General features: G+C 38.0%; 2 protein-coding genes across 3 annotated transcripts in view; one reads left to right on the plus strand and one right to left on the minus strand.

Moving 5' to 3' along the window:
• The window catches only part of p4ha1a (prolyl 4-hydroxylase, alpha polypeptide I a), a 33731-nt gene extending 24367 nt beyond the window's left edge, over positions 1 to 9364 (plus strand). For both annotated transcript variants that reach the window (XM_067430310.1, XM_067430309.1), the window contains exons 10-15: positions 2000 to 2099; positions 2181 to 2234; positions 2330 to 2395; positions 2500 to 2568; positions 7187 to 7283; positions 8856 to 9364. In XM_067430310.1, the coding sequence (XP_067286411.1) occupies positions 2000 to 2099; positions 2181 to 2234; positions 2330 to 2395; positions 2500 to 2568; positions 7187 to 7283; positions 8856 to 8926 (457 nt within the window). In that variant the 3' untranslated portion in view covers positions 8927 to 9364. The remainder of the gene's footprint in view (positions 1 to 1999; positions 2100 to 2180; positions 2235 to 2329; positions 2396 to 2499; positions 2569 to 7186; positions 7284 to 8855) is intronic.
• Positions 9365 to 9880: 516 nt separating this feature from the next.
• arg1 (arginase 1) lies at positions 9881 to 21562 on the minus strand. The gene is made up of 8 exons (XM_067430316.1): positions 21359 to 21562; positions 21154 to 21226; positions 18271 to 18445; positions 16188 to 16347; positions 14172 to 14266; positions 13952 to 14056; positions 13717 to 13853; positions 9881 to 10515 (listed from the first exon to the last, which is right to left on the minus strand). Exons 1-8 carry the CDS (start codon positions 21461 to 21463, stop codon positions 10352 to 10354), a joined length of 1014 nt encoding a protein of 337 aa, XP_067286417.1. The 5' UTR covers positions 21464 to 21562; the 3' UTR covers positions 9881 to 10351.
• Positions 21563 to 25701: the final 4139 nt, after the last annotated feature.

Here is a 25701-nt window from a genome sequence, read left to right on the forward strand (position 1 = left end):
GCTGGGGACTATTTTCAGGCGCTGCGTAATATCATTGCGCTGCTGCACCCACGATATGACAGCAAAGGTTCTTGATTATTACACAGGAATGAGAGTATAGTCCCTAGCTATACCGGTCTTGAAAAACACAGCTTTTTATTTTCCGTCGGCCTTAGTACATGATATAACTACAGAATAGTCAAGTTTTATATAGGACAAATATCGAAAGTCTTTGGTCATTTTTGAGCAAGATGCTAACGGTCTAATCAGATTCAATAATTTATGCTAAGCTAAGCTAAAAGTCAGATCTGGAGATTAGCTGAAAGGTTTTGAAAACGGTAAAACTCAACTGTTTATCTCTTTACCTGTTTAGGGGAGTTGGAAAATGAGGGAAAGGACTGTTCCTTTAACAAAAAAAATTAATTTTCTGTCATTATTTACTTATTCTTGTAATTCCAAACCTGTATGACTTTCTTTGAAACACAAAGGTTTTCGCCATGCAATGAAAGTCACTGGGGTCCAAATCAATATTAGAGGCTGACTTTCAATGTATGGATGGTAAAAAAATCTTCTTTGGTGTCCCACAGACACAAAAAAATGCATACAGGTTTGGAGCAACATGAGAATGATCAAATGAGTTTAATTTTCTCAGGAAATATAGAAATTACACACTTTAGTATGGATCATGACATGTCTTCATATTATTTTAGGTGTTATATTTTATACATCACGCTGTGATATTAATTGAATATCTGAAGAAAAGAGACTACGGACTGCATGGGTGCCTTTCATTATAGAGAATTCTACTTGAGGTTACTATTTAAAATCATGCTACCTTTGTAAATGATTTAAAGTGTTCCAGTAACTTTAGCTATCAAAACATTGGTGAAACACTCTTCTGATTTCTGTCAATAACTCACAGATCGATTCACAATTTCATGAATATATCATATACAGTCAAACCAAAATGTATTCAGACACCTTCAGCATTTTCTCCGTTTATTCGCTATAGTTTGGAAAATGGTAATAAATTATGACAAGAACTCAGAGTTGAACTGTGTCAGAACAAATTCATCTTGATAATGTCAGATAACTGATAGAAAGGTATGTAATGGATTACAATCAACCAATCAGCTTTCAGCTGTTAAATTTAGCTGTCAGCTGTTAAATTACTCAATTAGATAATATCAATTTTTGTCATAATATCAGTTACCATGCAATGCTTCATTTTGTTCAGTCTGTGATGTAAAAGGTTGCTGGTAGTCCACTGTATGATGAATTTTTGGGTATAATGTCACAGTTTACTTTATTTTGCTATCGTCACTCACATAAATTAACTACGGTGTCCTGCAGCCACTGGTGAAAAATATATCTGGTGTCTGAATAATTTTTGGTTGACTGTATCTCATAAAACTAATTTGATGGGTGGCCTTTTTTTGACATGATTGGTGGTGGTGGCGAGTTTTGATGGAAGCTTGTTTCTGCTGCAAGCTTGTTTCTGCTGCACATGAAAAATTTAATAAAAAAGTGACATCTCACAATTCTGACTTTTTTGGCTCACAATTGCAAATTTATAACGTGCAGTTCTTACTTTTTTTGGAGAATTGTAAGTTTATATCTCACAATTCAAACTTTATGACTCATAATTGCAAGTTTATATTTTACAATTCTAAGAAAAAAAGGTCAGCTCTGTGAAAGAAAGTTTCACAAGTACCTTTTTATTTTTTATTTTAGTTTTCATGGTGGAAACAAGCATCCTTAAGTTTAGCGTGAACAAACATTACTCTAAATCTAAGTCTTTTTTACCTGTGTTCTGCATACTAACAATACTAAAAGTTCAATCACATACTAAACATTACTTCATTGCTGAACTCTAATCCTGCAGCTTTACACTGGACAACTTGTGTTATATTTGTTTGTTTTGATGTAAAAACAGAAGAAAAAAAACATAACGTGCTGTTGCATAAAGTTCTCAGTAGGAATACTGAGCTAATGTGTTGTTAATTGTCTTTTCTCTCAGCGCGTGGTTAGCGGCCTATGAGCATCCGGTTGTGGATCGCATAAATCAGCGCATAGAAGACATCACAGGCCTCGATGTCAAAACAGCAGAAGAACTACAGGTAGTGTTCATGAGGCCTTTAATGCATGACAACGAGAAGAGTTTGGTTCTGCTTCTTTCAATTTATAATTTCCTCTCATAGGTGGCGAATTACGGTGTTGGAGGACAATATGAGCCCCACTTTGACTTTGGACGGGTATATACAAAGCCCTGTTACTCTTAACTATTAAACATAGCAAAGTATGCCAGTTATACACAAAATGTAAAATTTTAATATGCTCATTCCACCAGAAAGATGAACCAGATGCTTTTAAAGAGCTGGGCACAGGGAATCGGATAGCAACCTGGCTTTTCTATGTAAGTAGGATTTGACCAATTACTGCTGTTGTGACTGTCCTGTCAGGGTTGGTTCTGCCAACACTTGGTATAAAATTTCCTGTAAAACATCCACTTTGTTGCAGATGAGTGATGTATCAGCAGGGGGCGCCACTGTCTTTCCAGAGGTTGGAGCTGCAGTAAAGCCAATAAAGGTGCTGTTTGTGTTTTGTTCAGTGCCAAAATGATTTATATACCCCCTGCCCTTGTGAAAAAACTAAAGGTTTAGCATACTTTTAAAATGAGTACTAGAATGGAATATATATGTGTGAAATGAAATGTTTTTGGATGCCTAATTGCATGCTATTAAAAATAAAAGGAAAATGTATTTTAGTTTAAATTTATATTAAAGGTGCACTACGTAAAACATTTTCAGTAAAATATCCAAAAACCACTAAGCCAGTGTTATATATTTTGATTAGAGGTGGGCATTGATTCTTTTTTTAATCTAGATTAATTTGGAGTGTGAAAATGGGGAGTGTGGAAAAGAGGTGAAGAAGCGTGTGAAGGCAGGTTGGAATGGGTGGAGAAAAGTGTCAGCTCTGTTGTGTGATAAAAGCGTACCAGCAAGAATGAAAGGAAAGGTGTACAGGACAGTAGTGAGACCAGCGATGTTGTATGGTTTGGAGACAGTTGCACTGAGGAAAAGACAGGAGGAAGAGCTAGAGGTAGCAGAGCTGAAGATGTTGAGGTTCTCTTTGGGAGTGACGAGGATGGATTGGATCAGGAAAGAGTACATCAGAGGGACAGCACATTGAGATGTTTTGGAGACAAAGTTAGAGAGGCCAGGCTGAGATGGTTTGGACATGTTCAGAGGAGGGAGAGTGAATATATCGGTAAAAGGATGCTGAGGTTAGAGCTGCCAGGCAGGACGTCAAGAGGAAGACCAAAGAGGAGGTTTATGGATGTAGTGAAGGAGGACATGAAGGTAGTCGGTCTGAGAGAAGAGGATACAGGAATAGATGGAGGCAGATGATTGGCTGTGGCGACCCCTGAAGGGAACAGCCGAAAGAAAAAGATGGGGTGGAATAAACCTTTTCATGAACCTATCAAACGAAAATTTCCCCATGTTAAGGACCTGACCCGATTACTTTTGAGTGTGCATCCTTATGTTGCGTGATCTTCAGCGCACGCCTTCACCACTGAAGAGCGTGTGCCCCGCTCACAGCAGGCTATATAATGTAAAGACAGGAAAGTTAATTTTTCTGAGGGGTAAACCTTTTATTTCGTAAGAAGTTATGAAGATAATGTTGGATGTTGTAATGACAGAGACAGCCTGGTTACACTCTCATCTTGACAGCGTTTGTCCAAAGCACTTTTTACTTCAACTGCCCCTGACAGAAGAATGTATTTTTCTGAGATGATTATTACACTTTACAACAATTAAATAGCTTTTATAAAACCATATAAGTCCTGGTGGCCGTTGAGAATTGCTATGGCAACCGGTAACTCATTCCAGCTGCTGGAGAGGACAACGTTGACATTTCTGATGCGGCAGACAAACTGCATGTCACAAAAGGATTCAGATTGAAAGTCAGCGGTCTATGGTCAGCACACGTAATCCCCAGATCGGTTTAGATAACGTCTCACGTAAACAGTCCACTGAATCTTTCAATCGGAATAACAAAAAAGTGTGCATTTAGGTGGTACTCAAGACTGGAAGAACTCCTAAGGTTACAGTAAACTAATTCTGCACTGCTCAAGGTACAAACAACCTTAGTCTTGTCGAGGTTTCTTCTTAAAAAAAGCTTCTTAAAAAAATTTCCCTGAAGTAAACCCAGCGGTTCATAACTGCATCCATGTAAGCACGTCACGTTTGATGTGGTAATTTCACAGTAGGCATATACAGAGGTTCGAAGACTCGTTCTCGCCCCCTACAGTGCAATTCGGCTAGGTATACATCCGCGCTAAAATATCAAAGTGAAAGTTATCATAGCTTGCGTAGTATAGACCCAGCTCCCACCCCAACTTTGAGACTAGATTAACGGCGATATTTTTTTAGAGCCCGAAAAGAGTCACGTTAACGCCGATAATGGCCCACCACTAATTTTGATCAGGTTAGGTCTTACAATATCCCAAATGTTTCCAACTATTTGTAAATTGTGAGAAAATTTCTATTTTAAACAATGAACCGGGACATTTGAGGGAGTCTCCTGTCGACGGCGTCATATCTGCGTTACCCTCGGTATCCGCAGTGTGCAACAAGTGTCACAGCAGCTGCCAAGCGAACGCACAAAGTAACTTCATAACATAGTTTCATTTTCAACACAATCAAATGTATCTAATATGATAAACAGAGCTGCGTTACCTCATTCTCATGACCGGAAAAGCCAAAATGGCGCCGGTGACTGTGTCCCGTCATAATAAAAGTTGCTTGCGAACCGTGTGTTGCTTAACAATCGCTCCAGCGGCCTTGCTCAGCTCCACAACACTCGGCCCGGCTCTGCTTCATACTACAGCAGCGTTTCTCAAAGTGTGGGGCGCGCCCCACTGGTGGGGAATAGAGACATGACAAGTGGGGCGCGACAAACAGGAGGAAATGTGTTAATTTTTTGTGCCCATCTCTATTAACCTTTTGAGCGGTCCCACATGGGATTTTTATGTCTATGCCCCTGAGAGTACGGACCCACATAAGGGATTTAGAATGTTCAATGACGTGACATCACTGCCAGAATTAAACGGTGGGACGCGCTTCGGCTGGCACTGAGCCAAATGCGGACGCGCTCAGCTCTTGACATACATCATGCAGTTTTCAACCACTTACTGTTTATTTTAGGTTTAATTTAATAGGTAACATTTAAATACACAAGTACAAGTAAAACAATACATTTAATGTTAGAGTTTGTAATACACACTAGTGGCTATGGAAGCAGCAATTACAATCCATTCAAATATAATTGGCTGACATGTTTTATTCATATCAGATACACATAGTGTAAGTAACTATAAAGTTTGCTCGATTCTTCTCCCAGTTCAACGGTCACTTACTTATTCCAGGAGAAGCTGATGAATATACGTGCTGTAAATCCAATTGACAGGACTCTGAACTGCAGTGCATTTGTTCAAACGGTTCAATAACGTAATAAAAGCGATACATCTGTCATACAGCATTTTTTTGGTTGTGGTGAGTCACGTGATAAACATGACGCATTGCCATAGAAACATTAAGGTGAAACTTTCTAAAATAACGTTGCCTTAAAATAAAACTCACACTCTAGTCAGCTGACACTTTTAGTCAGCTAAAATATTTTGACTGTACGCATGAAAGGTTTAAATGTGATGTTAATAAAATAAATGTTAACAGGCAAACTTAAAAGCCTAGATAATTACCATTTTGTTGGGGTGATTGGGGACAGGTGGGGCTCGGAGCCCTTCCCTACCTCCAAAGTGGGGAATGGCAGAAAAAGTTTGAGAAACACTGTACTACAGTAACGTTAATAATCACATTCATGAGCATGAGTCCTATCCCGATTCTTTTCCACCGGCTGTGAGCTGAAGACCACATTTCCCAAGATGCTGCGCTCAAACTTGACGTCATCAAACTACGCCTTTGTTTTGAATTGGCGCCCTCTAGCGGACGGAAAAATTACATAGTGCAGCTTTAAATGTAATCTAAGAGATTTTTCGACCCAATTATAGGACTTGCATACATATTTAACCCTCTACGGGACTAATTATGAAATCACAGCTCACAGCAACTTTGCTTTCCACCACCAAGAAAGGACGAGTGCTCTCCATTATGGCACATTTTTTTACCTAAATGCCAGTAAGGTGTCGTTTCCTTGCTTTACTTGAGAAAAAAGCCATGTGTTGACTTTGAAACAAGAGTATATTTTAAATTATATGCATCTGTGGTGAAATTACTTGATTTTCGCATCAGTACATGTTTATTTTAATGCGAACAATGTTCCGTCACTTTAATGCAGCAGTAGAAAATAGACTCGGTACGAAAACAATCGGCGCACTGCTGCGGACGCAACAGTGGAACTGTTGGAGCGGACTGATGGACTGCATCCGCGTGCAGTGTGAAAGCTGTAATCTGTTAACATGGGTACGGGAAAAAATATGCACCGCATATGCACTGCAGATGGAGTATGTGTGAAACGGACGTGATAACCCTGTTGAACGGGGTTTGTTTTCTCCCGACTGAACATGGGTCGTGGGATGTCTGAGCATTGTGATATGATTTTACAACAAACAACAACAAACACTGAAGTAATCTTACCTGGCCAAGAACCTTCGCCAAATGGCAGGTTTCCTGGGCAAATCAGAAGACAATTCTAGAGATAGAGCAAGGAGATATTCATGAGGGCACACTGAACAAAGTTTGAGTGCGCACCCATAAAATGTGAGCGAGAGCAGAGCCATATTTGAACGCGAGCATCCCGATTCGGTACATTAATGCACTTTCGTGTTACAATAATCGCTGTCCATATTTAACGCCACTGAAACTAAATGAACTATAAAACCAGAAGAAAGTTTTGTCTAAAAGCTGCAATCTTTTATTTTTTATTGATTAAAAAGAATGGGGAGTATCTTGTGTTTTTCGTTGGGCGCTCGACCATGAGTTTGTCGTGTTTGTTGGGGCAGTGTGAACATGACATTTATTTTGCATAATTTTTTTATTCCAATGGCCAAATTGATTGTTGGCGTTTGTCTGTGCAATGTGAATTGGCCTTATAACAAACTTTGTCCTATTAGGGTCAATTATTTTTGGCACAGTTGCTTTTTTTTATTAAGAAATATCACTTAGCATTTTGTGTCTGTGTTTAGGGTACGGCTGTATTCTGGTATAATCTGTTTCCCAGCGGAGAGGGAGATTACAGCACGAGACACGCAGCTTGCCCGGTACTGGTGGGAAACAAGTGGGGTGAGTGTCACAGATACAATGGATTGAAAAATCAAAAATGCATCATATCTGGGTAATTCTATTAAAAAAGCACGCCTTTGTGTATATACCAATTTTAACAATGAATCACTGACACCAGTTTTTACTATATTTGTAGGCATTTTGGCCTCACTTTATATTAGGTGCCCTTAAGTACTATGTACTTACATCAGAAAATAAGTACAGTGTACTTACTGTGTTCAAATTGTATTGCCAAACACCTTTGCTGATATTGAGGTGGGATACGGGTAGAGTTAGGGACAGGTGTGGTGGGATGGGTCAGTTTAAGGGTAGGGTTAGATGTAAAGGAAGTGCCAACTGTGTAATTACAAATGTTACTACAGAAATAATTAACGACGTAATTACATGCAGGTATTTTTTAAAATGTCAGTACAATGTAAAAACATGTATGTACACAATAAGAGCATTGTATCAAATGATTAATTACAATGTTAGTACATAGTAGTTAAGGCCACCTAATATAAAGTGAGTTCAGCATTTTCTAACAGTGATTTGAATTTAAAGTGTTTTTCTTTTCTTTCTTTTTTTATGAGGATTGCCTGCATTTCCCATGGTATTAGCAAATAAGCACATTTAGTTGGCATATTCCATTATTTAAAAGTCTTGTAGTAGCATTGTATTTCAACCCTGTTACCATCATAATTATCATTTATTAAAATAAGTTATCAATCTATAAATGAAAAAAAAAATCATCATACTTTCAAAAAGTGAAGACAAAAAAAGGTTTATTTTTAACGCCTTTATCTTATATTGTGTTAGGTTTAGATCTTAATTTATCGTCTAGCATTGCGTTTCTTTTTCTAATCATTTATGCACTTGAGAAAATAGCTTGAAACATCCAATTAACACATTAACTTTACCTTTACTTCATGAGTATTTTCTGCTGTTAGCAAATAAGCTCATTTTAGTCAATTACCCACCATTTAAAAGTCTTGAAGTTAGTGATGTGTCAAACCTGTTACATCATTATTATTTTAATAAAATAAAATAAAACAAAATAATTTTTTAAATACCTTTATTGTGTCACTATGATGTATTATAGTGGTACATTGTCAACTATGTTACCATTAGCATTAAATTCTCTTTCTAATAATCTATGCACTTGAGCACATATTTAGTAATGTCAGATTAAACTATCAACTCATTTTATTTGACTAGATTTTCTTGCTGTTTTAGAACTGTAGCTGACAATCCATAATTTAACAGTCTTGAATTCCTGTTGTGTCAACTCTGTTACCATCATAATTAAACCTTGTTAAAATAATGTATTACATTAAGATTCTAATCATTTATGCACCTGAGCAAATTGTTAGTAATGTCAAATTAAACTACCAACCCTATCTTCTAAAGCTTACTAATCTTTTATCAACTTTCTCAACCCTGTTACTTTTCTGAAAACATGGTTATAAATAATTTGACATATGTCAACCTTTTTGTATCTTGAGATGGTACAATGGCTTTCTTACAGAAAATTCAAAGAACTATTCAATTCGTCCATTTCATTCTTTCTTTCTCTCATTGCCTATCCGTTAGTGTCAAATAAATGGATCCACGAGAGAGGTCAGGAATTCAGGAGACCATGCAGCCTGAAAGAGACGGATTGATCAAAGCCTTCAACCATCATCCTCATGCACTCCTCCTCCTGGACTCTGAACAGACTCTGAAAACAGCTTCGTCCCTGCTGTTCATGTCCCAGCGTCCGCAGCAGCCTACGTGTGACCCGTCACGTTTATTTTTAATTGAACAGTACATGTGTGTGAGAGTCAGCCTTTGGGTTACATTACCTGTGTTAGTGCCTTTTATCATTGCACACTATGGCTTCAAAGGAAGCAGCTATTCCTGACAACACTCCCATTACAACAGGCCTTTAGCTATTGAGATGTACAATGGCATCAAATCAGAGCACTGCGGTTACATCATAATCTTCAACACTAATTCTGACTGACAGCCAGACCAAAGTGACAAATGACAGAAAATGCACAGAATGCCTGTTCGCAGCATTCACAGAATGGTCTAATAAAAGAGATTTTTTTCAAAATGAATCTCTCTGCTTTATTTTGCGCATCCATTAGAACAGCACTGTATTCACCTCTACTGTTTATATAAATATTATAAATACTAATATCATAATATTATCAATATTACAAAATTAAGGGCAATTATTTGAGTGGTTTTTACATCCTCTAGCTTTTAGGTTAAACCAACATGTTAATGCTTAATTATGCCAATTTATATTTACATATAAATCATACAAATTATATTATAGTTTACATTGAAAAGTCAACAAGAACACATTTACATTAACATTTTAAGTAATAAAATGAATATAATTTGCTCCTTGTGTGAATTTGTCACCAAAAAAACTAAACATTGGTAACACATTTTGATTATTTGTAACCTTATAAAGCCTGACATGAAACCAGAGTCTTTAGTAAACGGACCAGTTTATTAATTTAGGTTAAAAAAAAAAATCTAAAAATGTTTTTGTCCAGTATCATTTGATACGTCAGTCTTTATGGCTCATATAGTATAAAGCAGTGAGAATAAGGAGCTCATACTCAATGAAAAAACATCTACATTTTATTCAGATTCACAAAATGAGCATCCACAACATTGATTATGCAATTTGTTGCAGTTTCTGATATTTTAGGGGCATTTTTAAAAGAAACGTATAATGCCTTTTACTCATTTATTTATTTTTTGATCATGTTGACTATTTAGAGTCCATTAAGAGAAATCTGCATATTAAATATGACTAGCTTTATAGGGTTAAAATTTTACTTCATTTTAGTTTTCAGCAAACAATGGCTTTTTTTATTTTCAAACATACTTTATATATAGTTTTTTACTTTCTGCATTCACTTGGGAAATATACTGTGGTATTATTTGCATATATCTTTGGAATTCATTTTTATACAAGAATAAAATAAATAAGTAATTAATAAATAATCTTTTTAAATTACAAGATAGTAAATATAATAGAAAGGAACCAAAATAACAAGACTGAAGCCTGAAAAAACGCCTGTGACTTATGGATTTGGCATTTTGTAATCTGGCTCATGAGAGCCCTCGCGGACCCGTCCGAAGCAGCCCAGAAGCAGATCCACAGCAGCGTTCACTGTTGACGTGATTTCATCCTCCGTTTTGCCCTGCTTTGGGTTCACTTCCACCATGTCTACAGCAGAGAGAAGCCCTGGAGTAAAGTCAAGAAGAAAGTCAGCAGGCCAAACAGTCCAAAAGTATGAAGAATGATCATGGTAATGATAAGTAAGTGATGCCGATATCTAGAATGTAGGACGTAATGTAGATTTATTATATTAGATTTATTAACTCACTTTTAATTTGGCTACCCTAGTATTTTCCCTGTGCTACTCTTGCCCCATCATACACCTGGCGCAAGTGTTTTTTGCTAGTTTCAGCCCGACGCAGTTATCATTTTCACGTCCAGCACAACGTTGTTTAAATAGCAAATGCACTCGCGCCCATCTGTTCGGCCATGGCCGTGCTGGTCTGAAAACGAGGTGTGTTCAGGCGCATTTGCACGTTGCAATTTTGAAGCAACTGAAAACAACTGCGCCATTGACCAACAAAAAGTTATTTAAAGTACGCGTTACTAATATGCACTTACGTATAGACGAGTGCAGAACGCGCAAACACTCTGCTTATTACTTTGAAAAGTAATGCATTACAATAATGCGTTACTCCTTTAAAAAGTAACTAATTACGTTACTTAGTTGGTTTTTAAGAAAAGTAATTCGTCACAATAATGCGTTACTCCTATAAAAAGTAACTAATAACGTTACTTAGTTACTTTTTAACAAAAGTAATTCGTTACAATAATGCGTTACTCCTTTAAAAAGTAACTACTTACGTTACGTAGTTACTTTTTAAGAAAAGTAATTCGTTACACTAATGCGTTACTCCTATAAAAAGTAACTAATAACATTACTTAGTTACTTTTTAACAAAAGTAATGTGTTATGTTACTTTTGCGTTTTCTTCACTTGGGCTGGGCTCGTTTGTTTGTTTCTGGGGGTTTTTTTCAGTTCTGTAAAGGTAAAGACCCTTTCACACCAAATTTTAAATAAGCCACAAGCTGAGGTAAAAAAAAAGAAGCATATTCATGCTTGCACAGTAGAGTTTGCTCAAACAAACCTTTCAGCTGTGCTGCCATTCTGGATAACGGAAGAATGGGACGACTCTTCAAAAAAAAAAGAAAATCTAAAGTAATTTTTGCTCATAGTTTAAATGAAGAGATTAGCAGATGCTACTATTTAATCAAGAACTTCAACAACCTGTTCACACACAACACCTCTGAACTTAGACTTGATTTTTCTCAACATGGGGACAGGAGAGCTGTCGGTCAAATAAATGTGGAAAAGTTACTTGCGTTACTTTTTGAAAAAGTAACAGATATTTTGTTGTAAAATTTAAAAGTAATGCATAACTTACTAGTTACTTGAAAAAGTAATCTAATTATATAACTCAAGTTACTTGTAAGGTGTCACTGATTCTGACATATTACTTTTGTCACATACTGTTTTTTTTTTTTGCCTACTATATAGTAGGGAAGTATGCGATTTCAGATACAACCAGAGTTGTACTTCTATTTCATCAAGGGGGTAATCTAGCACTCGGAAAGCGTTCCACCCCTAGGGGCGGCCATTGCTAACCAAGCCATCACCTGCTGTTAACATCCCATTGACTCCCATTCATTTTTGAGTCACTTTGACAGTGAATAACTTTACATCTGAGGCGTTAAAAGACTCCATTTGTCCATTGTTTATTTCTAAAGAAACACGACAATGTATAAAAGGCTCCATTACCTTGTATCTTACACTATCGCCCCGTAGAAGCTGTTTTTGTAAAAATAGGCTAACGGTTGCATGATAACCAACGCGACTGTCACACAGTTGAGAAATTACCGTATAAACGGGAGGAGACGCTCAGAAACAATCTTTTATTGTCTATGAGACAGTCGGGGGGACGTGGAGACATAAAGTCCGATAAAGTCAAGGGAGAAGAATGGGGAGAAGCCCATAGTGAGCCAAAAGCAACGGGACAAAACATTTAAACAACGTGATTCAGATTTCACTTTCCACAACTACTAGAAGACCTACAACTGTCAGACAGGAGGCTCACGTCACATCTACGTCCTCAAGCTCAGTCTGAGCCTGCGCAGTTCAGTCAACCATCAGGAAGTGAGTGCTTCTAATTGACTTCATTTTCCGCTGTTAAAAATGGGATCGCTGTGTCCATTTTCTTTTACTGTCTATTTATTTCATCCTATTCTTTGGCAATCCAGAATGGCAGCACAGCTGAAAGGTTTGTTTGAGCTGTGCCCTCTACTGTACATGTGTGTACTTGCATTTCCGTCAGCCGGAGGCTTATTTATTTAACTTTTGGTTTGGGGCCTTTACAATTTCCAAAAATAGAACTTTATAAAAAAAATTTTTTTTAAATCTCACATTACATCTTCACATTACTTTCCATAAAAAGTAACTAAGTAACGCAATTTATTTAACGCAAGGTGCGTTATGTAGGATAATATTGGAGATAGCTGCGCAGTGATATTACTCAGAACCTGAAAATAGGCTAACTTCTGTCACCATAACCAATCTGACAACCTGCTATACTTGGCTTACACAGGGAGCATGCTGGGGACTATTTTCAGGCGCTGCGTAATATCATTGTATGTTTTACACAATGTAACAACAGAAGAGTCAAGTTTTATATAGGAAAAATATCGAAAGTCTTTGATCTTTTTTCAGCGAGATGCTAACGGTCTAATCCGATTCAATGATCTATGCTAAGCTATGCTAAAAGTTCTACATCAGATCCGGAGATCGGCTGATTGGATTCAAAAATGGTAAAACTCAACTGTTTATCTCTAGGGGAGTCGGAAAATGAGCCTATTTTCAAAAAAAGTGGTGTTCCTTTAATATGCTCTCGTTCATAGAGATTTTTAGATGGATGCCGAGGCTTTTTAGGCCGGGTAGAATCTGTAATATCTGACCTAGTTTGTTTGCTCGCTTCCCTGGCTGCAATATGTTGTGTTTTCCGCCAACTGGCAACCGGTGATGTCGAAATACTATTGGATAAACTGGCGGTGTGCGGTATCGCACATACCAAAACAAAAACAGACATTCCAACACGGAATGCACATTTCAAAGTAGAATAACTGGCTTTAGCTTTGTTTTTCTGAGAAATAAGTAGGTGAATTTACATATCTGCAAGCATATTATGGTATTTTTATGTTTTAGTAAAGTGAAAACTTACACACAGCACCTTTAAGTAATGCAGTATTGTAACACATTACATTTAAAAGTAACTTTATCCAACAGTGCTTATTAACTAGTTCTCTAATGACTACTTGCATATCCTCATGTTCTCACCAGTTTGACAGATGTGCTCAGTGATGTAAATCCCTTCCCTATAGGTCAGTCCTCCCACTGCAGGTGTGCCTGTTGCAGGTGACACTGATGGGTCCAATGCATCAATGTCAAAACTGAGGTGGATAGGTTTTTTCACCCTGATCCAGAAACAGCAGGAATGTTTCCACAATAAATAAATATGATTTGAATGTATACAAAAACGTTGGAAATATATACCCAAGTAAGTAACACTTACTTTGAAAACATGTGATCACATGTCTGCTCCATAACTTTTGCTATCCCAAGCCGATCAACTTCTGTCATGGAGAACGTTTTGATTCCAAGGTATTTCATGATATAACTGTAATGCAATGTGTGAGTTAGAATTCGAAACGAACACTGAAATGGTGATATAATGAACTCTGTTTTACTATTATAATGTACTTTTGATAACATTATAGAATCTACAAACGTACTGTTCTTCTGGGTCCACATCTCGGAGTCCAATGTACACAATGTCCTTGGCTGCTACACAAGGCTTTAACCATGAGAAATGTGGAATTATGGGAATCTGAGAAAGATTACAAAAGCATACAAAAGTGTTATCAATGTTTCAAATCATAAAATGTCATCTCACGTAAAGCTAAAAGACTGGAAACTTTTTTTAAATTGCATAATACAATTAATTTCTTTTTGTACCCCACTTTTGATCAGTAAGAACTTTTCTGAAATATGCAAACAAATGTTTTTTTGGTTTACATTTTTTTTAGACTGCGCTAAGTAACTTTTCCATCCGCTAGAGGGCGCCTATTCAAAACAAAGGCGTAGTTTGATGACTCCAAAAGGTTTGAGCTCAGAATCTTGGGACATGTAATATTCATCTCACAGCCAGTAGAAAAGTATCGGGATAGGGAAAAATGTTCATGAATGTGATTATTACTGTAGTATAAAGCAGAGCAGGAAAGAGTGTTTTGTGAGCTGAGCAAGGCCGCTGGAGCGTTACTTATGTTACAACGTTACTAGCGTTGTTACACAACACATGGCTCGGGAGAGGCGGGACTTTTATTATGACGGGAAGGGACACAGTCGCCAGCGCCATTTCCGCTTTTCCGGTCATGAATATCAAGGGGGTAATCTAGCACTCGGAATGCGTTCCACCCATAGGGGCGGCCATTGCTAACCAAGCTGTTAGCATCCCATTGACTCCCATTCATTTTTGAGTCACTTTGACAGTGAATAACTTTACATCTGAGACGTTAAAAGACTCCATTTGTCCATTGTTTATTTCTAAAGAAACACGACAATGTATAAAAGGCTCCATTACCTTGTATCTTACACTATCGCCCCATAGAAGCTGTTTTTGTAAAAATAGGCTAACTATTGCGTCATAACCAACGCGACTCTGTCGCACAGTTGAGAAATTACCGTATAGACCTGAGGAGACGTTCGCAGGCAATCTTTTACTGTCTATGAGACAGTGGGGGGGGACGCGGAAACATAAAGTCTGATAAAGTCAAGGGAGAAGAATGGGGAGAAGCCCATAGTGAGCCAAAAGCAACGGGAGAAAATATTTAAACAACGTGATTCACATTTCACTTTCCACAACTACTAGAAGACCTACAACTGTCAGACAGGAGGCTCACATCACATCTACGTCATCAAGCTCATTCTGAGCCTGCGCAGTTCAGTCAACCATCAGGAAGTGAGTGCTCCTTTACTGACCTCACTTTCCGCCGTAGAAGTCAATGGGATAGCTCTGTCCAATTCTTTTACTGTCTATAATGAATATGAGGTAACACAGCTCTGTTTATCAGATACATTTAAAATGATGTTATGACGTTACTCTGTGTGTTCGCTCTGCGGCTGCTGTGACACGTTCACTCTGCTAAGAGTAAAGCGGTTCTGCCAAATTTAACTTAAAAAAATAAAATAGTTTTAACTTATTTGTTAACTTTTTTTTTCATGACATTTCCCACATAAAATCTTAATGCATACAGCAAAAAAATCTCATTTTCATTTACTATTTTTTATAACACTGACTAATAAATATTGAATAAACAATTTTTACAGTAATACAGTAAATGTGACTCTGGACCACAAATTATAACGGTCAATTTTTAAACTGAAATTATGCATTGGTTAAAATAAGCATTCTTTCTTTTTTGAACTGAATAAAAAAGCTTTCCATTGATGTATGGTGTGTTTTGCTTTTTTCCACCGCCATAGACACAAATTAAGTCCTTTGCAACGTCCTTAGTACTTCATGAAGTCCTTAGTCCTTAAAAACAAACAGGGTTCCTTTTCTTTTTTTATTTCTGGCTAAAATGTGACATGGTTCAACATGAACTGTTTATTAGTTACAAGTGTAATAAAGGCAGAGATACTGACACCAACCAATGTTCAGGAAGTTAAGATGTTACAGTTGGACATCTCTGTCGACTGTGTAACATATTACACAAACTTTAACACAAGGTGCTGAAATGATTAAAGACCTTAGAGTGCAGCTCATGGATGAGGTAAGACAGCGGTTGGCCGTGAATGTTTCCCGTTGGCGTGGTCAAAGGTGTGTTGATGTCTGCATGTGCGTCCACCCATAAAACACTCAACTCATGCCTTGAGGCGGCATGACCGGAGATTGAACCAATCGCCAAGCTGTAAGAAACAGCAAACACATTGTCTAGAATATGCATACAGGTTCATTAATGATTTCCTGCTTCCAAATGTTATATTTAAAGGGTTACTTCAGCGCTTAGCATATGGCTTTGTATCAGTAGAAACCCTGGAGTATATTAGAATGATTGTGCTTTCCCTCTCATATCCCCCTGAGAAAAGAGATTTATGCATTTTATTTCTGGAAAAATTCCTCCCATGACGCAAATATCGTCAATTTGTGCCATCAGAGGAATTGTTGGCCAGAGGCTAAAGACTACATCCAGTAGAGGGAGCCATTTCCGCATGTTTTCAACTCGCGCGTGGGGGATGGAGATCACACTCAGAGCACTCAGCTCGCAGCTGCAGCCTCAGCCATTCATGTTTAAACAGTGCCGCCAGCAGAACAAAGTAAGTCTTTCAACTTCTCAAACTAATTCCTATGAAAGTTAAGCTTTCAAAGGCATGAACTGAAAACGCGGCAGACTGAACATGAGCTGTGAACAAAGGCGCCAATTATGTTTTCCTCCGTGGGTGCTCATTGGCGCACACGGCCTTTAAAGAAAGACCTAAAAAAATTGGTCAAACATTTTTTGCATTTCAGAACCTTAGGAAATGGACAGCGGCCGACACGAACACACACACCTATTTAATTGATAATAAAGCCGTAAAGTAGCATCTCTTTCAAATCAGGACAGCGCCAATTCTCACAAATACAGACAAATATATCATGTAATCATGCACAAAACTTGACCATCTCTGAGGAAAGCTAGGTGAGATTTTGATACAGCTAGAGAGAAGACATTGATGACATGCCTTTATTTGTCAAAAAAGAGAATATGTATCTCTACAGGAACTTATTGCCCTTTTTAGCACACAAACATTGAACTGAAGAGTTAACTTGCATTTATCAAACTGCCAACATCAGTGTAGGTTTGCCTTGTTATACTCGCGTCCTGTTATACTCGCGTCCTGTTATACGCGTCCGCACGAGCGCGAGGGTGCGCGCTGCAAAAACCTGGAGTGCGCGAGACCCCGTTTCGCTTGGCGGTGTGCCCGTCAAATCTTTTAACTTTGCCTGCGGCTCCGCAACCGAAGAAGCACGAGATCCAGACGAATCTGGCCGAGCTTGACGTCTCATCACGGCGCGTCGAGTTTAAACATCTCCCCAAACGGACGAGGCGCGCGCTCCGTCAGCGAGAGAAACATCGAAAACAAACAAGCATGCAAATGGAAATTATCGCGGCCGGAAAAATGATCGAGCTCATTATTTTATTATCATTGAGTATCGCGACAGTTATTATACTTTTTGGGGTTTTTTGGCCGATGGCCCTCGGTTGGACGGCCGTTCTGGACTTTTCCAGAACGCACAGATTGCCAATCCGTCCCTGACTGGCAGTCTGGCACACGTGGGTGCTCGATATTTTCCGTGGGTGCTCGAGCCCCGGAGCACCCACAGTATCGGCGCCTATGGCTGTGAATCTATGTTGCGAACGCGTTTACCTCAGCTCTCATCATGAGCTCATCCATGACTGTCAATGTAATCTGACTCCTGCAGCGTTTTGGGCTGTGAGACTCCCTCAGCGGCTAAATCACATATTGAACAGACACATTCAGTTTTTAATTGTAGTGTCTGTTCTCTAACTGAACTGATTTTATGAAAATGAACACACTTGCGGTGGGAAAGTTCAGTAATCTAGTAGCGGTGGCTTTAGGAGTGGCCTCGTAGGGCAAAGAAGCATTCTGGGAATTGTAGTCTTTCATCCCCATGAGACAAAAATACATTTTCTGTCTTTTCTCAGTCTAGAAAGCACCAAATTAAAAAATAATTTCACATTTCTACTACATTAATGACCCAGTTTAAATACAGATTCATCTTCCCAGCGCTGAAGTACTCCTTTAACAGAAGTGGAAGCACACAATCACCTGTGATCTCCTCCCAGCATCACACATGTGTTGCCATCGCTTTTGACCTTCTGCACAGCTCCTGCGAGCAGCTCATTGGCTCGGCCGACTGCTCTCGGAGTCTTCAGCCTGCCAATGGGCTCATCATTGGGAACATCTTCAAATGTCAGATTCCCATAATCCTTCACTATACAACCTTGGAGAGGAGAAGAGAAGAGGGACAGAGGGCTTAAAACAAAGTACAATAAGAATTGTTCAAAAAAGATAAATTGATTAGATAATTGTATAATTGTAAATAATTATCTTTAAATAAAAAGACAATTGTTTTCTATTTTAATACATTTAAAAATGCTATTTATTCCTGTGATGACAATTCAGATTTTCAGTATCATTCCTCCAGTCTTCAGTGTCACATGATCCTTCAGAAATCATTCTGATATGAGAATTTGCTGCTTATGAAACATTTATGAATAATATCAGTGTTGGAAACCCTTTTGCCATTTCATTAATCAAGGATGCATTCAATTGATCAAGTGACAGTATATGTATAATGTTACAGCATAACATTATGACCACTGACAGGTGAAGTGAATAACACTGATTATCTTTCAATACGTGGCACCTTTTAGTGGGTGGGATATATTAGGCAGCAAGTGAACAATATGTCCTCAAAGTTGATGTGATAGAAGCAGGAAAAATTGGCAGGCATTAAGGATTTGAGCAAGTTTGACAATGGCCAAATTGTGATGGCTAGACAACTGGCTCAGAGCATCTCTAAAACTGCAGCTCTTGTGGGGTGTTCCTGGTCTGCAGTGGTCAGTATCTACTGTAAAAACTGTGTGTTTGTTGGTTTAACTTAAAAAAGTAAGTAACCTGGTTGGCTTAAAATTTAGTTTATTGAAATAAAAAAATTTGAGTTGATACAATGAAGGAAATTTGTTTAACAAATAGAAACTCAAAATATTGAACCACATAAAAAATTTGATAAATCATGAAAATAGCACTATTTGGCATGTTTCACTGCGTCATCAGAAATAAAACACACACAATTACCCAATATGCTTACAAAATCTTTTAATAATATTGTAATAAAGGTTGTCGAATCTCAATTTTTTTTATTGTATTTACTCAAAATGTTAATTTCAGTGAACTCAAATTTTTAAGGCAACTAGGTAACTTTTTTTCTAAATAATTTTTTACAGTGTATCAAAAGGGGTCCAAGGAAGGAACACTGGTGAACCGGCGACAGGGTCATGGGCTGCCAAGGCTCATTGATGCATGTGGAGAGCAAAAGCTGGCCCGTGTGATCCGATCAAACAGACAAGCTACTGTAGCTCAATATGCTCAAGAGGTTAATGCTGGTTCTGATAGAAAGGTGTCGGAATACACAGTGCATCGCAGTTTGCTGTGTATGGGGCTGCATAGCCACAAACCAGTCAGGGTGCTCATGCTGACTCCTGTCCACCATCGAAGCAATGGAAGAAGGTGACCTGGTCTGATAAATCACGTTTTCTTTTACATCACATGGATGGCCGGGTGCATGTGCATTGCTTACCAGGGGAACACATGGCACCATGAGGCACTATGAAGAACGCAAGTCGGCTTTGGACAATGTTCTGCTGGGAAACTTTTGGTCCTGCCATCCATGTGGATGTTACTTTGACACGTAATACCTACCTAAGCATTGTTGCAGACCATGTACACCCTTTCAATGAAAACGGTATCCCCTGGTGGCTGTGGCTTCTTTCAGCAGGATAATGCGCCCTGCCACAAAGCAAAAATGGTTCAGGAATGGTTTGAGGAGCACAACGAGACTGAGGTGTTGACTTGGCCTCTAAATTCCCCAGATCCAATCAAGCATCTGTGGGGTGTGTTGAACAAAAAAGTCCGATCCATGGAGGCCCCACTTCGCAACTTCTAGGACGTAAAGGATCTGCTGCCAACATCTTGGTCACAGCACACCTTCAGGGGTGGAATTCGCTGCCCCGACAGAGCAGGGCTGTTTTGGCAGTAAAAGGGGGACCAACATAATAGGACATAATGTTGTGTCTGATATTGATGCCAGAATTTTAAAAGGGTAAATACAAAGAAGGCTGAAGTTTTAACGTTCATGGAGGTTGCTTATTCAATTATTAAATGATTGATGCAAAAACCTTGAAAAGAATCTCTAAATACATGACTCATTTTAGACAGCTTGTCACTGATTTGACTTTTTAGAAATGCAAAGTTTCCCATCAACTCAAGTTAGGGAGTAACAGCATTAAACATTACTGGGTTTGTTTGAGTTAAGATGTGCAATACATGCTGCAGTTTTATTTAGTAACAAGATTCTCAATATTGCAATACACAGAGAAAGAGGAGTGGTGCCACGTCAGTGTTGCTGCTCCTATGAGAACACATCTTCATAAGTAAATAAATAAAGACAACACATGGCAGCACTGATCTACTGTCCATGTTCATGGCATCAGTCCCTTCAGCTGTTTGTTTAAAGTAATAAAACCTGTGTGCAATGACAGACCCAGAAGAAGAGGAAATTAAAGCTCTTTTTACAGAAATGTTAATGACGAATAACAACTTCTACAGCCTAAATTCATAAAATACACATTAGTAGGTGTAAATCTGTGTAATTGACAAATAAAATGTTACCATTTTAACGTTAATATTCAAATCAAGTCAAAGTTACAATTTAAAAACTATGTTTTAATCACATTTTACCTTTATTTTTAATTTTTAAATCACAAACATTTCACGCAGTCTCTTTATATACTCTGCATGTTGCAATGTATATTGAATTGCATATAGCAATTAATCAAGAACAAATGTTTCCTAAAATATTTTAGATGCATTATACTGTACTCAAAAAGATTGCTATCTATGTAAAATCAGGAGGTCTAGTCGTGGTACCTTGCCCTTTAAGTTTCTGCACCAATCCAGCAGCTCGAATGAAGTCTGCTCCTTTCTGAACACCATCCCTCTGCTGCAATAACAGGCAATAACATAAGCACCAGACCGGCAGCATGCATGGATTTACATGCAAACATATCATGTTCCATACGTGAATATCATTATTTTAAATGATTAAAGGGATTGTTTGGCCTTTATATCTTACCTGTCCTTTAGAGAAAGGAGCACCTATTATTCCCACACAATGCTGATGATGGAGGTCTCTCCGGAATATGTGAAAAGCGGCTCTTAATCCACTGAAGCGCTTCATCACTGTTAAAATGTATCCGGCAGCAGGAGTCTGGAATAAGCGGCTCTAAAATCAAAGCAGATTACAGGACGTGTGACGACACGCTGTCCGTTTATAGTCATTGGGCTGCTCGCGCTGTTCTCTATTAACCTGTTTTTTTCTCCTTTTTTTTTTGTGGTCAAGAAAAGTAAATGGTTTAAATGGTGCGTGATAAGCACTCGTCTAATTTGCATACAAATGGATTCATTAACAAATTTAGCTATAATGAAAATATTAACTTCTCTATTCAAGAAAATACATATTTCACTAAGCTATAACATAACATTTATTTAAAGTCTTCTCCATTATTAAGGGATATTTTTATATTAAGGCATTTGAAGTTGCTCCAAACATATTTAGCCAAGATACAACTATTTGAAAATCAGGAATGTGAGGGTGCAAAAAGATCTATCCCCGCTTGAAGTCCTTAGTAACGCATATTACTAGCCTACTACAAATATATATGTTCTCATTCTGTTAACACTAAATTCTGACTATACCATCATTTGAATGATTCAACAGAAATCGAGACTCATCAGACCAGCCAACATTTTTCCAGTCTTCAACTGTCCAATTTTGATGAGCTTGTGCAAACTGTAGCCTCTTTTCCCTATTTGTAGTGGAGATGAGTGGTACCTGGTAGGGTCTTCTGCTGTTGTAGCTCATCTCCCTCAAGGTTGTGCATGTTGTGGCTTCACAAATGCTTTGCTGCATACCTCGGTTGTAACATGTAGTTATTTCAGTCAAAGTTGCTCTTCTATCAGCTTGAATCAGTCGGCCCATTCTCCTCTGACCTCTACGATCAACAAGGCATTTTTGCCCACAGGACTCCCGCATACTAGCCTGACAAGCCAGATCCACATCAAGATGTTTGGTCTGGGAACTCACCATTGACAGGGCTCAATCCGAGGGGCGGGATAAACGGTTGTCTTTCAAACTCCCTCTGCACGCAATAGGATAGCGCTACAACCAACCAGAGCAACGTGAAGCGGAGCTATACTTTATAGATTAAACTTTCGCCGTATCCGGTCAGCAAAACTCCGAACACATCTTCCCTTTTTAAGAATGACTTCAGTGCTGTTCTTTGTTCTTTTCTCAGAGAAAAGCTTAACTCCAAGTCTTCCAGATTCGAGGTTAAAGCTGATTCGAAAGACCGCCGTTCGCCACCTTCTTTGTTTACTAGTAGCACTCAAGCGCAACTCGGCCATCGTTATGTTAAGCCCCGCCCACCGACTCTATACACGATGTGATTGGCAGATCACGTGTATTGAGAGTTGCTAGACGACCCTAATGGCAGATTCGATTTGCTACCGCGCCTAGATTTCTAGGCTAGCCGCATACTGGATGTTTTTCCCTTTTCACACCATTCTTTGTAAACCCTAGAAATGGTTGTGCGTGAAAATCCCAGTAACTGAGCAGATTGTCTGGAAACAACAACCATGCCACGCTTAAAATTGCTTAAATCACCTTTCCCATTCTGACATTCATTTTGGAGTTTAGGAGATTGTCTTGACTCTTGACCAGGGTCACACCCATAAATGTATTAAAGCAACTGCCATGTGAGGGTTGATTAGATAATTGCATTAATGAGAAACCGAAAAAGCCTTTCCTAATATATAAATATATATTTTTTTTCAGCAGAAAATATTTTTTTAATGGAACTTGATCTTTACTTATTTTCCTAATGATTTTTGACATAAAAGAAAAATCGATAATTTTGACCCATATAATGCTATTGCCACAAATATACCCGTGCGATTTATGACTGTTTATTTATGGTCTAGGGTCACATATAGGCTATTTATACTGGCTCAAAAGTACAATTTTTATAATTAGAAAATATTTCGGTAACACTTTTAAGTTGACATAGTTACACGTTAGTAGTCTAACTAGTTACTAGGTACTTAAGTACAATTTAACTACAGAAAAAAATATTCTGAATTACAGATGCTGGTCATATAATTAGAATATCATCAAAACGTTGATTTATTTCACTAATTCCATTCAAAAAGTTAAACTGGTATATTAATTCATTACACACAGACTGATATATTTCAAATGTTTATTTCTTTTAAATTTGATAATTATAACTGGCAACTAAGGAAAATCCCAAATTCAGTATCTCAGAAAATTAGAATATTGTGAAAAGGTTCAATATTGAAGACACCTGGTGCCACACTATAATCAGCTAATTTACTCAAAACACCTGCAAAGGCCTTTAAATGGTCTCTCAGTCTAGTTCTGTAGGCTACACAATCATGGGTAAGACTGCTGACTTGACAGTTGTCCAAAATACAACCATTGACACCTTGCACAAGGAGGACAAGACACAAAAGGTCATTGCAAAAGAGGCTGGCTGTTCATAGAGCTCTGTAGCAAAGCACATTAATTCAGAGGCTAAGGGAAGGAAAAGATGTGATAGAAAAAAGTGTGCAAGCAATAGGGATAACCACACCCTGGAGAGAATTGTGAAACAAAACCCATTCAAAAATGTGGGGGAGATTTACAAAAAGTGGACTGCAGCTGGAGTCAGTGCTTCAAGAACCACTACACACACTTATGCAAGACATGGGGTCACATTCCCTGTGTCAATCCACTCTTGAACAACAGACAGCATCAGAAGCGTCTCGCCTGGGCTAAAGACAAAAAGGACGGGACTGCTGCTGAGTGGTCCAAAGTTATGTTCCCTGATGAAAATAAATTTAGCATTTCCTTTGGAAATCAGGGTGTCAGATTCTGGAGGAAGAGAGGACAGGCACACAATCCACGTTGCTTGAGGTCCAGTGTAAAGTTTCCACAATCGGTGATGGATTGGGTTGCCTGCTGGTGTTGGTCCACTGTGTTTTCTGAGGTCCAAGGTCAACGCAGCCATAAACACAAGGTTTAAGGACCATGGTATCCCTTTTCTTAATTGACCAGCAAACTCACCTGACCGTAACCCTATAGAAAATCTATGAGGTATTGTGAAGAGGAAGATGTGATATGCCAGACCCAACAATGCAGAAGAGCTGAAGGCCATTATTAGAGCAACCTCGGCTCTCATAACACCTGAGCAGAGCCACAGACTGATCTACTCCATGCCACACAGCACTGATGCAGTAATTCAGGCAAAAATTGAAATGTATCAGTCTGTGTGTAATGAATGAATACAATATACAAGTTTCAGCTTTTGAATGGAATTAGTGAAATAAATAAACTTTTTGATGATATTCTAATTATATGACCAGCACCTGTAATGCTATTGACACAAATATACCCGTGCAATTTATGACTGGTTTTGTCTTCCAGGGTCACATTTAGGCTATTTATACAGGTTCATAAGTATGCTTATTTTTTTTAGAAAATATTAAAATATTATGGTAACACTATTTTAAAATTGACATGGTTACACGTTACTAGTCTAACACTAAAGCAAACCCTAACTCTACAGTACGCTATTAACATTACTCGGTACTTAAGTACAATTTCACTACTTTAAAAAAAATTCTGAATTAGTTTGCAGCTCATATTGAGACTACAAAGAATGTTTTGTTAAGTAAAAATGTATGTCATTACAAGATTGTTCAAAATTAAGAGCAGTTGTGTAAGTAAAAATGGTTGATGGTCACCTCAGAAAAAATTTCCCTCAAATCCTGTATGATTTTTTTTTGTATCATTTAATTTAATAATTTGCTACCTAATACTTGGTTATATACAGTAATTACACACCAAGAAGCCTGCACTGTACAGTGACCCCATTGCATGTAGGTTACATTCAGTTATTATTTAAACTATTATGACCGTGGGCCATTGCCTTTGAATAAACTATAAAAAAGCTAGGGATCAAACGTAACTAACTCTCTCTCTTCTAAAGTTAAAAATCACATCATAGTAAATAATAGACAAAGCATATAACTGATTGATATACAGTTAAGGCAGCAAGGAATTGGGTGCATATTGGCCAGGCATTTTGTAGTCATGGGTTCTTTTTTGTTTCATATCATCTAATTACAACAACCTGCACAATCATCACATACGGTAATATCCCATGTGTTCCAGAAAGATAGAGCCAGTGTACAGGCAGCTTAGATCTGAATGTGTATGCATGGCTGAATGTGTAGCACGTTAAAACTGTATTGGTAATGCAAGCATATTATTGAATCCAAAATTTCATTGAACCCATTTGTTTTTCCCCCACTTTTTTTTCCAATGAAAAAAGACAAAAACGCACATTTACTAGA

Source organism: Pseudorasbora parva, chromosome 21 (assembly GCF_024679245.1).
Source record: "Pseudorasbora parva isolate DD20220531a chromosome 21, ASM2467924v1, whole genome shotgun sequence".
In the NCBI taxonomy this organism is placed as follows: domain Eukaryota; kingdom Metazoa; phylum Chordata; class Actinopteri; order Cypriniformes; family Gobionidae; genus Pseudorasbora; species Pseudorasbora parva.

Bases quoted from the DNA above. Each gene is read 5' to 3' on its own strand.
- arg1 (XM_067430316.1), bottom strand. From the start codon at position 21,463: ATGAAGCGCTTCAGTGGATTAAGAGCCGCTTTTCACATATTCCGGAGA. The intron at 18,446-21,153 runs GTACCACGACTA...CTCCTCTCCAAG, and splicing joins GCAGAAACTTAAAGGGCAAG to GTTGTATAGTGAAGGATTAT. The intron at 16,348-18,270 runs GTGATTGTGTGC...TGTTTCTTACAG, and splicing joins ATGCTGGGAGGAGATCACAG to CTTGGCGATTGGTTCAATCT.